We start from the raw sequence: 14,849 nt of genomic DNA on the forward strand, positions 1-14,849 counted from the left end.
CTGACTCATTGGAAAAGACCCTGATGCTGGGAGGGATTGGGGGCAGGAGGAGAAGGGGATGACAGAGGATGAGATGGCTGGGTGGCATCACAGACTCAATGGACATGAGTTTGAGTAAACTCCAGGGGTTGGTGATGGACAGGGAGGCCTGGCGTGCTGTGATAATGGGGTCGCAAAGAGTCAGACACAACTGAGCAACTGAACTGAACTGAGGAGACATTTGTTTATGTCAAAGATGTCATGTGGACACTTGGTCCACACCAAAAGGTCCTTGAAATTTGGTTATATCTAAAAAAGCACATACGCATATTTGGTCCATGACAAGTGATTTTGGAAAGGACAAATAACAAGGTCTTTTTGGCATGGACCAAATGTCTCCATGGATGCTTTCAACAGGACCAAATGTCTTTCAAGGTTAAAGAGAGCCATAAGATGTAAAAGGATAATTACTTTATAAAGGGTAGGATATTTTTCAGAGGAGAAAAAATAGGTAGTAAGTGATATAGACTTGATAAAATAATGATTATAACAGTCTTCACATTTACTGAGCTCTACTGTATGAATCTCTAAACTTGCCACAGATTATCGTATTTAATATTCATGATGGCCTCTTAAGATAATCACAACCAATATCCATATTTTAAAGACGAGGCAAGGATATTTAGAGAAGTCAAGAGGCTTGCACAAAGCCCCACAACTAGGAACTGAAGTCCTCTGCTGAACCCAACCAATGAGGATTTGATGTGACATTTGAAGTGACATTGCTAGGTCTTGAACCCAAGTTTGTGATGGTACAGCAGTGGGTCAGAATTCCCCACCATCCCTTTAAAACCAACATTATGAAAACAGGAAGACCTAAAGAAAGCTAGAGTCAGACCTCTGAAAAGGAGTACAGAAATAGTCTGAAGTTACCACAGACACAGGACAAAAAGCAGGGGGAAAATAGAAAAGGGTGACAGTTCTGTAACACTGCCCCCGGGTACAGCAACCGAGGCACTCAGTAAGCTGATACATCTCAGAACCATCAAGCACCACTTCAGATTAAGCATTATACACCTCCACATTAACCCTTCCATATTGTTGTCTCAATTTAGATTCCAGTTAATATCATTAATATTATTATTTGCATGCAAAGACAATGCAGCTATACCACTACCAGCCTTAGAAGGAGTACTTGGAACTGGTTCTTGGTAAAAGGTTTATCCTAAACCACCTAGTCTCTTACCTGTTTGCCCTAACTAATTAGATAATTCATTATTTTTGACTTCCAAAGAGAAACATTAACTCTAATGTATTTGGGTGCATTTATACAATCAACTGGCCTCAAATTTCATATTTTATATTCCTATTAAGGAGAAACAGTTTATTTTCTATGTGCCATTAAACTAATGATTGGCTCTACTTCCATATATGCATCATGGGAGAAACACAACACTTAGCAACGTTTGCCCCTAGGATAACCTTTCTTCGTACTAGTTAATATCAAGGACATGTGATGACTATGTCAAAGCCATTGACCTTCTCCACTTCATATTTCACAGTGACTCACCCAAAGATGCCAGAATAAGATTAGAAAATATTTATGATTCTTTTGAATATGGATAAAGAGCTCTCTTTGTTGATAGGGTTACCACAATTATTTTTTTTACCTTATGACAGTTTTTAGAAATTAGGCAGAGAGAGAGAGTAGTTACTCACGTTCTCCTTGTCAGGAATCCCTAGAAGAGGAAAGAGAGAAAGAACATGAGTTAGAAGATCAGCTTGTAAAGTGGAAATTAAATCCCTTGCTGAATCAAACCAAGTAAAAATTTGATGTTTTCAATTTGTCTTTCCATAAAAATGTACATAACGCTGCTTGGAAAAATAGCAGCACCTACCAAAATCTGTAACATAAACAAACCAATGAATCAGAGCAGGGCTATGTGCCAGACAACAAAATCTCATGCTTATTTTGCTTTTCTACCATATGCTTTACTCTCCTAGAGGTAAAAATCCATCCCTGCTTATTTTACACCATGCGAGCAACCAGTTCTCTGTCTTGAGCATCAGAACACTCAGAATTTTAGAAAAACATGCCAAACTCTTAAGTTGCAACTGTTATATTTTTACAAGGCAAACCACCTCACACCATTCCAGGGATCTGAACTTGGGGTCAAGTTGCACATAAAAACCGCCAGCACACAATTTTTATTTTGGGCACAGTCAACTCTTGCTACTTTCAAGTCAGATGTGATCACAGCAATTGCTGTTTCCAGGGATGTCTCAATCTTCTTAGCAAATAAGTTAATCATTCATCCATTCCCCCATTTACAAACACTGGCTCAGATGGTAGAGAATCTGCCTGCTAGGTGGGAGACCTGGGTTCGATCCCTGGGTTGAGAAGATCCCCTGCAGAAGGGAACAGCTACCCACCCCAGATTCTGGCCTGGAGAATTCCATGGACAGAGGAGCCTGGTGGGCTACAGTCCATGGGGTCACAAAGAGTCAGACAGATCTGAGCAACTAACACTCATTCACTCAATGTTTTTAATAAGGAGCCACACAGGACTTAAAATATTGGCATTAAAAGCACCAAGCGCCCATCCTAATAGACAGCAGTAAGCAGGAGAGGGAAGAAAGGAATAGATTACTGGGAAACATACCCTAATTAAATTTTGACCCCCAAACTGGGATAGTATCAGGACATTAAAGCTCTGACAGAAAACAAGGGGATGAAGAGGGTTGTTCTCTCAAACAGAGAGTATTAACGAACATGTTTGCCATCACTTCCCAGATCTCTCAGAAAGCGTAAGGGTATCCCAATGTCAGCACTCAGAAATTCATCTTGAATCCATCTAGCCATTTATCCCTCTACCCATCCAACAACCACTTGTAAAGACTAGATCTGACAGAATGAGGAGATACAGGGTTGTAACAGAAGCTTACTTTCTAGGAGGTTTAATAAGACAAATGCAGTTGTCATCATCATATTGGAGTGGATAGAAATTAGGGTATCTGTAGAGAAACAATATTGAAAAGGTGATCTCAGGCCATGTAGGAACCTGAAAGTTGGGCTAAAGCATCAGCAGTCTTAGAATTTCACTTTCTATGACTGGCAGTGGGCCATCATTAAAGGTTCGGAGCAACAGAGTGAAACGAACAAGAAAAAGAAAGGAAGGGACTTTTCAAAATTAAAAGACATTTAAGATATAGAAACTGGAGGCAATGACATGGGTCCTTGATTGAAGTCCAAAGACATTCCGTTGGGGAAATTTGGACTTGGATTCAGTGGGGGCTCTTATTAAGGAAAATCATACTAGCAATTGGGTGTGATAATGGTGTGGTTTTTGCATGGAAAAGTCTACATTTTCAAAACCGTCCGCTGAAATGTATATATATGACTAGAAGAAGAAAATATGGCAAAATGATTGTATGAAAATACCTACCAAGTTAATAATAATCACATTCAAGGATTAAAGATTACTATTAATTAAATCAAATTGATGAAAATGCAGGTGTTAACTGTATCATCTTGTATGTTTGAAATTTGTCATAATAAAAAGTAAATTGAAAAAGTTCTGTGTAAGTCAGGTATAGGGTAAACCAAGGGTGAAATAATGAAGATTCATAGCCACTGAGCCATCTTTGCTCTCGGGTCAAGGGCGACGAGGCCCTCAGCCAGGGGGCTGCAGCAGGGAGGGAGAGGAAAGCTTATGAGCACTGTAGAGGAAGGAGCAAGGGATGGACCAGTGATTAACCTCAGTAGGTGGAGGTGAGAGAAGGGAGGGCTCCAAACAGTGGAGGCCTAGCACCTGGTATGGGAGGACACTGGTTATGATTGGAAGTAGGCTTTCAGCAGAAGGATGGTTTGTGGGAATCACCATGTGCTCCATCATCAACACTGTGAGTGCATGAGACCAGCAGGACGACCTGGTGGATAGAAAACGAGCTGTCATTTGGAAAGTTAGGCTGCCTTTTGTAAGACTCAAATGGAGGTACTGGTTTCAAGAAGGATTTGTATCAGTTGCAAGAAGAGATGCAACAATAGAGGGGAGAGTATAGAGAAAAAAAAAGAAAAACAGCCAAGGCTGGACTCGAGTAGAGACTGAATTTCCAGATGAGGGGGAGAAGCACCCATGAAAGAGACAAGAATATAAGTGGCCAGAGAGACATGAGAAAACCAAGGTAACTCAGTGGAGCATGGGACCCAAGGGAGAATGGAGACTGAACGTGAAACTCTTACTCAGTCACAGAGAATGGGGAATAGTAATGACAGTCTGGTTATTGGTTGGTCACTGGACAATTTAGATGGTTCGAGTTGGAAGTCAGACTTTGAGGGGTTAAAGAGTCACTGGTGTTGAGAAAATAGTAGCTCACATCATTTGGGTTCTTATTATATGCCCAGTGCCCTTCTAAATGGAGATTCCCAGGTGGGGCAGTGTTAAAAATCTGCCTGCTGAAACAGGAGATGTGGGTTTGATCCCTGGGTCGGGAAGATGCCTTGGAGGAGGAAATAGCAACCCACTCCTGCATTCTTGCTGGGAAAATCCCACGGACAGAGGAGCCTGGTAGGCTACAAAACCATGGGGTTGCAAAGACTTGGAAGTGACTGAGCACACATACATGCATGCATCCTTCTAAACATTCGATGCATGCACTTCTTTCAGTCTTCAAAACAATCCTATAAGGAAACTGAGGCACAGAGACATTAAGTGCCTTGCCAGAAGCCACACACCTAGGAGACAGCACAACTGGGATTTCCAACTTGGTTACTGATCATCCCTAGATCAGCCAGAAGAGAAAAATCAAGAACAGGAGAAGAAATGAAAGGAAAGAAAGACTGTCCTCCAACATCCACCTCTCCAAGGACAGAAGAGAAACTGAGAAGGAGAATGCACAGGCTGCCCAGAAGCATGAAACAGAGGGGAAGGGAGCTCACTTCAGAGCCTGATCAAGCGAGAAGGGCCACCTGTAGAGAGTGATCAGTTTGAGCGAGAGAGTAGGAATTCAAGGAGGTATTCAGGAAGACATGAAGGGTGACTCTGGCTCTGAGATGCCTGCAGTGGAAGCACTGCTTGATCCATCAGTGTCAGCGTTGAGGTGCTACAGCATCAGAAACCCCAGGGCTTGCTGCCTTGTCACACATACATGGATAAGAGCCAAGTCAAGGGACCCAGAGCCTCAATAAGCAACTCCCAGGGATAGTACTGAGTGCTAAAAAGATGTTTCCAACATGCGTGACCAGATAGACTCAGGACACAAAATTACTTTAAGTCTAGTGGGCACCCATTAGGAAAGAGTATCACAGAGAAAAACTTCCTTTATGAGCAGCCAGAGACCAGTCTCCTACAAAAGGCTCAGAATTTGAAGAGAGCACGATTTAAGAAGAATAAAGAATGATTCATGCTGCTTTAACAGCATCAAAATAAGCAAGAGGTGGGGCACTCAGGTGTCTACATGTGACTGAGAAAACACCGTTCATGAATCCCATTTTTAAAAGGGTCCCCAAACCATGCTTTAAGGTGAAGGTCCTTTGAGAAAGCATGCTGAAGTTCCAAGAAGCACCAGAGCAAACCTCCCTCTATCAGCTAAGGCCACATAATTATACTGTAGGAACAATTTTTTAAAATAACCCAAGAGTGGGCTGGCGGGTCTGTTTATCCACAAAGGAGTCTGGAGACTTATTCTGTCAAGCTGGTGTTGGACATATTTTTTTGGTCACATGAAAACACATACCGCATGACAAATTTTTAGATACAAGTGCTCATATTTTTCACTTACTGTCATTGTTAGAGCCCGTTTCCATAACACCATAAGGAGGAGCCAGAAGTCCTGCCATGTACTGTCGATATTTCTGAAAGACAAGATTGTAAACTCAGTGCACAGATATTTACTCACTTTGAGCACTCACGTGTTTACATGTTAAAAAGAAGAAAAGCTGGATGTCAGTAAGCATCTGAGTCTTGTATTTATAGAGCCATGAAGCGTGCTGTCTGGGCTCTGTGGCCTAAAATAAAAATGCTGTATTCTAAAGAGGTCTTCCCGGATGAGACTGAAAGTGGCCCTGCCTGGGTAGGGGGTTCTATTGTAGCCCACTCCTTCACGTGTTTGTGATTGATTAACCAAACAACGTGGGCTTTTACCCTCCCCTCCACCTCCTGCCTGACTTCTCACTCTCCCAAACATGGGCTCAGGCTTTTGTGTAGGAAAAAGACATTTGGTTTTTATAGATGCAGATACAAATAAAAGCGCCACCTTCCTAACAGGTGAATGGCACTCAATCGGCTGCCTTTCAAAGCAAAAAGAAATGCATCTCTAGAAAGTGTCTGATGTGAAAGAAGCTGATTCACTACCATTTGCTAGCTTCCTTTTACACTATACACCTGCCCGTTATGTGACCTCCAAAGAACCTGTGGTATGTTGTCAAATAGAATAGTTTGGCTTCATTTAAAACTATTTGGATCCTTCTGAATTTTCTCCCTCTGACTTTTGGTCCAGACGTGCTTTAAAACCTGAGGCTCAGCGATATATATTAGCACTGGGAGTCTGTGCTGTTTTGAAGGAATAAGGCTTGGTGAGCATACAGCAAGCAGATCAAGCACCCAGTGAGAGAGAAGTGACATTTACGAAGAATGGAATATGAGTGCGAGACATCCTCTCTTCTCAGGTAATAAATACAGCCTCCTCCCCTTGCAGAATGAAAGCTGGGCAATTTTATTTGTTGCATGGTGTCATGTATATTTATGGTTTATAATTACGATGGCACATAAATGTTAAACAGCATCAAAAGAATCAACACTTCATAACGTGCTTGTGGGTTACACAAACGTCAGCAGAAAAGACTTCATCTGTAGCAATGGGCAGCTGGCAGCACGCAGTATTTGAGCAGCCATCTGGCCCATTTGGTAGATTTGAATGGTGTTTGTAATGTAACATTGATGAGTTCTCAAAAGAGCCTTCTTCTAGTCAAGATGTGACTAGCTTTTTTTTTTTTAATCCTTTTTTCTTCTCCTTCTGAGGCAACTATACTAACACCTGCATGCAGACATTCAAAATCATGATTTTTCTCTGCCTCTGAGTTAACTAATCACTCAAACATACCCATGGGACCAATCCATCACCCTGAATTCCTGACATTTCCTTTTGATAATTTCCTTGTTCTGCTTTTCCTTTTTCTTATGATACCATCTACTCTTCTTCCTCATGAGAAAGCACGGAGCAAAGCACATTTCTGGACATAATGTTATGCTGGACTCTGAAAAAAACAGGCTCAGAGAGAGCAGATGGGGGCTAGGTTATGTTCTAAGAAGGTTCTATGACCCCCCACAATCTTTTGAGGTATTCCTCTCACTGTTAGCAACTCCATTAACAGGCTCCTGAAAGAAATAATTCATGTTAAATTAAAGGAGCAATTTTGGTTTGCTTAGAAATGTTGTTTTGGATGCAGCAAATGCATTTGTCTCGGGTACCTTGAAATCAATTTCCATGAACTCGACAGAAGCACCTTCCTGACTGCTAAAAGAACAGGACTCTGCCTTCCTTCAGCTCCATAGCATGGGGTCTAGGGTTTGCTCATGGAGCGTGTTACCAGAGCTGTCACTCCTGGGAAGGGAAAACAGAGCAGCCGTCCAGGGAGCAGAGTGTGGGCTGAGTTTCAGCATGTAGATGTGCTGAGCACCTCCTGTGTCCTCACTGTGCCCTAGACACCGGGCTCACTGCAGAGAATGGGCAGACAAGGCCCTTTGCACTTATAAAGCCTTAATCTCCTACAACAGCACAGGGAACTCTGTCTTACACATAATAGAAAATCAATATATATCTGTTGACTTTTGGAATGTGAATGGAAATTTTCATACATATATAAAAATAGAATCTCACACCACATACTTAACACTCAGCCTCAATAACTGTTAACTCATGACTAATGTTATTTCATCTACAATCCTATCCACTTGCCCCTTCCAGAGTTATTCTGAAGCAATTCCAGATATCATATCATTTAATCCACATATATTTCAATAGGAATCTCTAAAAGATAAGGATTCTTTTTTTCCCCCAAAACAAAACCATAACACCACTATTTCAACTAAGAAATGTAACATCTCCATAATATCCAGTCAGGTTCAAATGTTTAATTGCTTTATATATGTCATTGCTGAATTGAACTTATAATAACTTATTAGATACATAGATGAATGGAACAGAAAAGAGTGCCCCCAAATAAACCCAGGCATACATACATGGCCACTTAATTTACAACAAAGGAGCCAAGAATATACAGTGGGGAAAGGACAGACTCCTGAACAAATGATGTCCGGCAAACTGGACAGCCACTTGCAAAAGAATGAAGCTGGACCACAATCTTCCACAAAAGTTAACTCAAAGTGGATGCAAGTCTCAAACACAAGACGTGAAACCATAAAACTCCTGGAAGAAATCATAGGCTGTAGGCTCCTTGACATTGGTCTTGGCAACGTTTTTTTTGGATTTAACACCAAATGCAAAGGCAACCAAAGCAAAAATCAGTAAGTGGGACTACATCAAACTGAAAAGTATTTGCACGGCAAAGGAAATAATCAAAAAATGAAAAGGCAAGCTATTAAATGGCAGAAAATGTTTACAAATGATATATCTAATAAGGGGTTAATATCCAAAATACATGAATATAAAAAATGCAGACTCATAGATACAGAGACTAGACTAGTGACTGCCAGAGGTGGAGGGTAAAGCATAGGTGAAATGGGGTTTAAAACCTATTTCTGCAGAACCCTGAGCTCCTGGAGGACCCTCAGGCAAGGCATCATGTAAGCAGAGCCTTCAGCTCCTATGGCAACTTGAGTGTCTTCACTTTTAGCTGATACAGAATTTAGAGTTCCAAGAGTTATTTCATTTGAAAGATGACTTTTGCTTCTGTAAATTTAAAGTCTACAAACCGTAAGATTAAATAATCTTTAAACTCCTAGCCAGAAAGATGCCGTCCAGAGAAGGCATTTCTTCTTCTATGAAGAAATCAACAAAGACCAAATTAGGATTTGCCTATGAAGTGTTAGGGGGCAGAGGAATAAATTGGGAGATTTGGGACTGACGGATACGTAGCACTGTATATAAAATAGATCACTAATAAGGACTTACTGTAGAGGATAGGAAATGCTACTCAATACTCTGTAACGGCCTATATGGGATAAGAATCTTAAAAAGAGTGGATATATGTATGCGTATAATGGATTCACTTTTCTTCACAGCATAAACTAATACAACATTGTAAATCAACTATTCTCCAAATTTTAAAAAAAGGAAAAAAAAAAAGGGATTCTATTCTCTGTTAGACATCTATGGTTGTAGACTGGCCAAATGACAAGTTACCAACAAAACCGGAAGAACTAAGAATTTAACTAAGATGCATCATAGTGCAATGCTGACCTTCTCAATGAGGTGTACTGACCCCCAGTGTAGCACCCAGCAGGACAAGAGGGGATGTGACAGGGGTTAACAGAAGCTCTTCCTAGAGCTTAAATTTTATTCTATGTCAAGTAGTTGAAAGGACTGCTTTTATACTTTTATATTATGGAGCAGAAAACTAAATTTGCATACATTTTAAAGATTAAAGCATGCAACTTCAAAGAAATTTGAGCTTGCTGCTGGCTGCTTCTAGCTACAAAGGGTCTAGACCCCGGGCATTATGTATTGATTTCCTCTGCATTCAGAGAACTTCAGTGGAAAAACCCAAGTGCCTCTAATGTAATGGAAAGCGTGCAGATGCTGGAATCACACAAGAACGGAGTCAATTCTGATTCTGCCACATGCTACCTACGTGAACTTAAGTAAGTTACCTTAGTTTCCTGGGTAAGGAACTTGGGATAACATCACCTATCCTTCAGGGCCACTGGAAGGATGAGAAATAAACTCCAAAGTGCCCAGCATATATTAAGGACTTAATAAATGATTGCTGATGATAATAAAAAAATAATAATAATGAGGAGGAGGAGAAGAAACAATCAAGAACTGATCAAACAAATCCCAATACATTTGACGATATATCCCAGGCAGAGTCTCCAGCTTTAAAGAAAAATACTCTCTAGGTGACTTCTTATTACTGAGGCTGCTGATACACACACAACATAAAGACCCACAATACATCCACTGACCTGTCTACTAAAAGGAGTTGTAAAAATAACATCTTAAAGAGTAGATGTTCTTAAGCCATTTTATAATATGCTGCCTATTTTCATACCCACGTGGTAAAATAGTCCAAGGAGAAAGGAAGAGCACAAGAGAGTAAACCTAGAAATAACTGAACAAAAATCAGTAAAACTCTGTAGCCATCAGAACTGGTTTTGGTTTACAAAATCTTTTAAAAAAAATCCTCTAAATTACAATTGGCCAGTTTATAAGGCAAAATCAGTGCATGGAAGAAGTCCTCAGGCTAGAGAGGCCAGAAGCCTGTCCTAGATGGAGGGGAGAGATGTGCCACTGGCTATCTTAACGTTTTCTGAGAAAACTGAGAAAAGAAAAAGTATGACAGGAAAGTTAAAACCTGGTCCATCTCTCAGCTCCTTCACTACCCCATCAAGGCCACTGAGCAACGCTGGCCGGAAGGCTGTCAGAGCAGCCGCCAGGCCAAGGGAGGCTGGGGGTAACCCAACTCTGCTCCAGAGTCTGGACCCCCAACCTGGCCGCTCCCTCCCAGAGCAGGGAACACGTCTCTACACAGTGGCTCCACATGGCCCAGCTGTAGCCCAGCAGCCAGATACAAAGGTTGGGCGGCATGTGCTGGAGGAGGAGGCATAGTAGAGACATGTCACATTCTGAAGGCCAGTCTCAATTTGCCAAGCAGGGGACCTCCCTGGAGACCAGTGGGTAAGACTTCACCTTCCAATGCAGGAGGCGCAGGTTGCAACCCAGGTCAGGGAGTTAAGATCCTACAGGCCTCATGGCCAAAAAAAAACCAAAAACATAAAACAAAAGCAATATTGTCACAAATTCTATAAAGCCTTTAAAACTGGCTCACATTAAAAAAAAAAAAATTTGCCAAACAGGACTCACAGAGAATAAAAGAAGGTGGGCAGCTTGAACCTTGGCTGAATCCTCTGTGACAAGAGAAGAAGGGGTCCCTGTAGGGCAGAACTCCCCACCCTGGAGGTCGAGACCTTCCTAATACACTGAGGCCTTTCCTAGATGTTCTCTGAGCTGCTGCCCACTGCCAAGGCATCTAGGCTGCCAGCGCGCCACTTTCACCACGTTCCCAGCAGCCAGGCAGGGACCTCGACTTCCAATACAGGCCTTCCCAGCAACTGTCCCCTTTCGCCACCAACTCCATCTACCTAGGAGATCATCAAGCTGTAGGAAAAGCATAAATACCATCCTTAGGTTGGGATATCAGCACTAGAAAAGCATGACAAACAGGAAGTCATGAGGACTATGGACAGGCCTTGCTGTAAACACCTCTGGGTAGGAGGGATGCACGTGTCCTCAGAACAGGGACACACTCATGACAGCCCATGGCGGACAGTGTCCAGGGTTGGGCAAGAATAGAGGGGCCCGCATCAGTGGTGTGGGGCTATGTCCTGCCATCATGTACCATTCATCACATCTGTACTAGATTCCCCCAAAGTATTAAAGCCAAGTTCATGAAATATAATGACAAGTCACCTGGACTTTTTCTGAAAATATCCTGAATATGCAGTAGAATAACTTAGAACAGGGATATAAAATTTAGGCTCCCCGCTTTTTGTCTGTGTCTTGGCAATAGTTATTTCTTTACATCATCCATATGCTATGTAAGGTATGGTGGGGAAATGGACATAGCACATTGCTCTAAAATCCCAGAGATCTGGAGAATTTTTAAATGTGTGAAGCATAGATGAGAGGGGAGAAACACAAAGTGGTTGTAAAGGGAAATCTCCCAGGAGAATTTTCCTGTTTACCCTTTTAGAGCCATGTGGACTGCTTCTCTCACAGCAGGTCACTGGCTGGACCAGTTCACCTCTTATGCCAACTTCTTTTGTTTCCTTGTTTCTTGATTTCTATAGCATTGACCTCACAGGGCACAAAGAACTTTCATCGCCTCTTCTTCAGTGATGTTTAATTCATCCTTTGGCTCTACTACAGCTATTTCTAAATGGAGGCAAAATTCTGCTTGCCAACTCATGGCCATTTTAAATCCATGAGCAACCTGCAAGAGCTATAGTTTGGAGGGTGATAATGACAACAATAGCTCTAATGGAGGAAGTTTTCCAAACCTGAATCACTTAGGAATCCTAGAGTAAAGCCTGAGTAAGATGATACTGCAAGTGAACAAATACAGTCTCCCTCCAAAATCTGTTTGAAATTCTCTCTCCTACTGGCCTGTGAAGGTGCAGAGATTCCCAACCAAAAGGTGGAGGGACCCTCGAGTACTCTCAGGTGAGATCAGGGCTGCAAAGAATATAGTTAGGCAGCCCTCGCTCAATCACAGAGATGAAGTCAGATTAGCCCTGAAGGAAAGGAAGGGGAAAATGCATTCACTTAGTCAATCAAGGGGATGAGAGAAGCACAGTGGGGTTCTCATAGAGAGGTTCTCATGGGCTTTGCATCTAGTGAGGGGACAGCCATTCTCATCTGATCATACAGGCATCTCAGTGCAGGAGCTAGAAGGCAAAATGTACACTGAAAATGTGGCTGGGTGGTGGAGTGTGGGGCAAGCTCAGATATGGCGCTCAGGGCAAGGACATGGAATATGAGACTGAGGAGGCTTGGAGGTAAGAACCAGGGGGGCTTCCTGGTAGAGGGAACAGGGGTGGTGTGGAGACAAAGCAGTGTGTCTGGCAAGAGAGGGGAAGTCACTATGGACAGAGCAGTGCTCAGGCCAAAGAGCGAGGCTTGGAGGCCACGACGGAGGTTTAGAACGTTATCTCAGTACAGCTGGAAGTGGTTTAAGTGGAGAAGTGATAAGGACAGATAAGTGTTTTTAAAAGATCATTCTGGCTGCTGTGTGGAGAACAGTTTTGACAGGAAAACAAGAAAGGCATTAAGCCCTTAAGGGAAGGACAGGCCTGGATGTGGCCCCTCAAAGGGGCCTGAGTCTGGGGGAGAAGGAAGAGAAAGGAACGTGGACAGAGGGTGGTAAAGACCCTTTGTTCCTCAAGGCCAAACAATCTCCAACCACTTAGACTTACTATAATAAAGACTCAGATTTCTTGCTGAAGCACACTCAACACACGTGCACTTTTAATATGACTAAAAGGTTGGGGGATTTCAGGGGGCTCACTGGAATGATTATATTAATAATTTTAAGTTAGTGCACACCCTGCATCTTTGAGTATGATTTAGTTAGCCATGCGATTCAGTCAGCCACTCAACTTTGTCTGAGTTAGCCATGAGCTTCTCTTAGAAACATTCAAATGGAGAAGAAGAGACACACAGTAGGTCAATGCTACTTAATTTCGTCATAAAATAAGTGGCTCTGTAGCTGTTACTGCACAAGAAATCCTCCTCACCTCTCTTTTTGCTAAGCCTGAACTTACCACAGTCCATCTAATGTATAAATGAGATTATGAGCACTGTCTCTACATAGCTGCTGCGTCCTTGTTTATAGAAAAACCAACTGATTGACATTTTATTTAACCATATTTGTCTTCAAAGTGATGGATATATGGTCATTCTCACTTAAAATGATCGAGCCCAGTGCTTATGAAACTAACAAGAATATTGTAAAACATATCATGGGAACAAGCAAATTTCAAGTAAGTGTTTCAATGTTGACACAGAATTAGGATGCATCAGTCATTTAAAAACCTAAAATAAAGGAGCATTTCACAGAAAGTCATAGCCTGAGACTGTCATAGGAACGCAGAAGAAGCTACCAACATTTTGGTTTTGCTTTCTTGCTCTACAATGTACTTTATAAAGGGCAGCAGGCAGAGCAGGAGGCGGATGGTGGGGGGTGATTCGGGAGGTGCTATGGTCTGGATGCGTCCCCTCAAATTCATATGTTGAAATCCTAACACCCAACGTAATTGTTGTTAGGAGGTAGGACTTGTGGGAGGGTTTAAGTGTGAGATGAAGGATCAGTGCTCTTCCAAGAGCTCCCTAGCCCCTCCTGCCAGGAGGACACAAGGAGTGTGCATCCCGAGAGAGGGCCCTCAGCAGAGGGCTGGCACCCTGCCCTCAGACTGCCGGCCTCCACAACTGGGAAGAATAATTTTCTGTTGTTTAAAAGCCACCCTGTCTATGCTATTTTGCTATAGCAGCCTGAACAGACTAAGACGGTGGGGTAGGAGGACTTTTCCTGGCCCAGACAGATACCTGAACTTCCCAATTGAGAGGCACTTCTTTAGGTTTTGACTTTGTCCCTCAAAACTTGAAACCACTGGGTCACAGGTACTATGCATTTCTGTGCTTATTTCCTCTAGAAGCATCTACCAGCTTCCCAGCTGTCCTATCTCCTTAATCCCAATCCTACCCTGAAAGCCCAGGGGCACACAGGATTCCAGCTTTTGCCGCATTCATGAACGAACAACAGCAGTGCATTTTTCCTCTTTCAGATATTGACGGAGCTCCACAGCCTGGAGTTGGCCACTTCTCAGCTTCAAATATGCTAGACCTTTGGAGCCTTTGTACTTGAGTTTACTCCTCACTCCTGCAGTGTCCTGCTCACACACATGGTACCTTATTTTCTCCATCTCCCTTCATGGGCACCACTTCTATTCTGCTCCAAGTTGTGGTAAAAAACCTTGAGACATCCTTGTCAATCCAACACACACTGACTGCCTGTATCTGGGGAATCATGGTAATACAGCCCTGTGTGGTTCTGGAAGCTTCTGTCTATTATGGAATACTGTACCCCTTGAATCCCTTGAGTGGTTCCTTGTTCCTGTCATCTCTCCACGTTC

General features: G+C 42.4%; 1 protein-coding gene across 6 annotated transcripts in view; it reads right to left on the reverse strand.

The window, feature by feature from the left end:
* The window catches only part of RAPGEF4 (Rap guanine nucleotide exchange factor 4), a 316,724-nt gene that overhangs the window by 140,797 nt on the left and 161,078 nt on the right, over nt 1-14,849 (reverse strand). For all 6 annotated transcript variants that reach the window (XM_070476011.1, XM_070476009.1, XM_020896336.2 and 3 more), the window contains 2 exons: nt 5,761-5,833; nt 1,699-1,718 (listed from right to left, as the gene is read on the reverse strand). In XM_070476011.1, coding sequence (XP_070332112.1) covers nt 1,699-1,718; nt 5,761-5,833 — 93 coding nt within the window. The remainder of the gene's footprint in view (nt 1-1,698; nt 1,719-5,760; nt 5,834-14,849) is intronic.

This window comes from Odocoileus virginianus, chromosome 13 (genome assembly GCF_023699985.2).
Source record: "Odocoileus virginianus isolate 20LAN1187 ecotype Illinois chromosome 13, Ovbor_1.2, whole genome shotgun sequence".
Taxonomy (NCBI): Eukaryota; Metazoa; Chordata; class Mammalia; order Artiodactyla; family Cervidae; genus Odocoileus; species Odocoileus virginianus.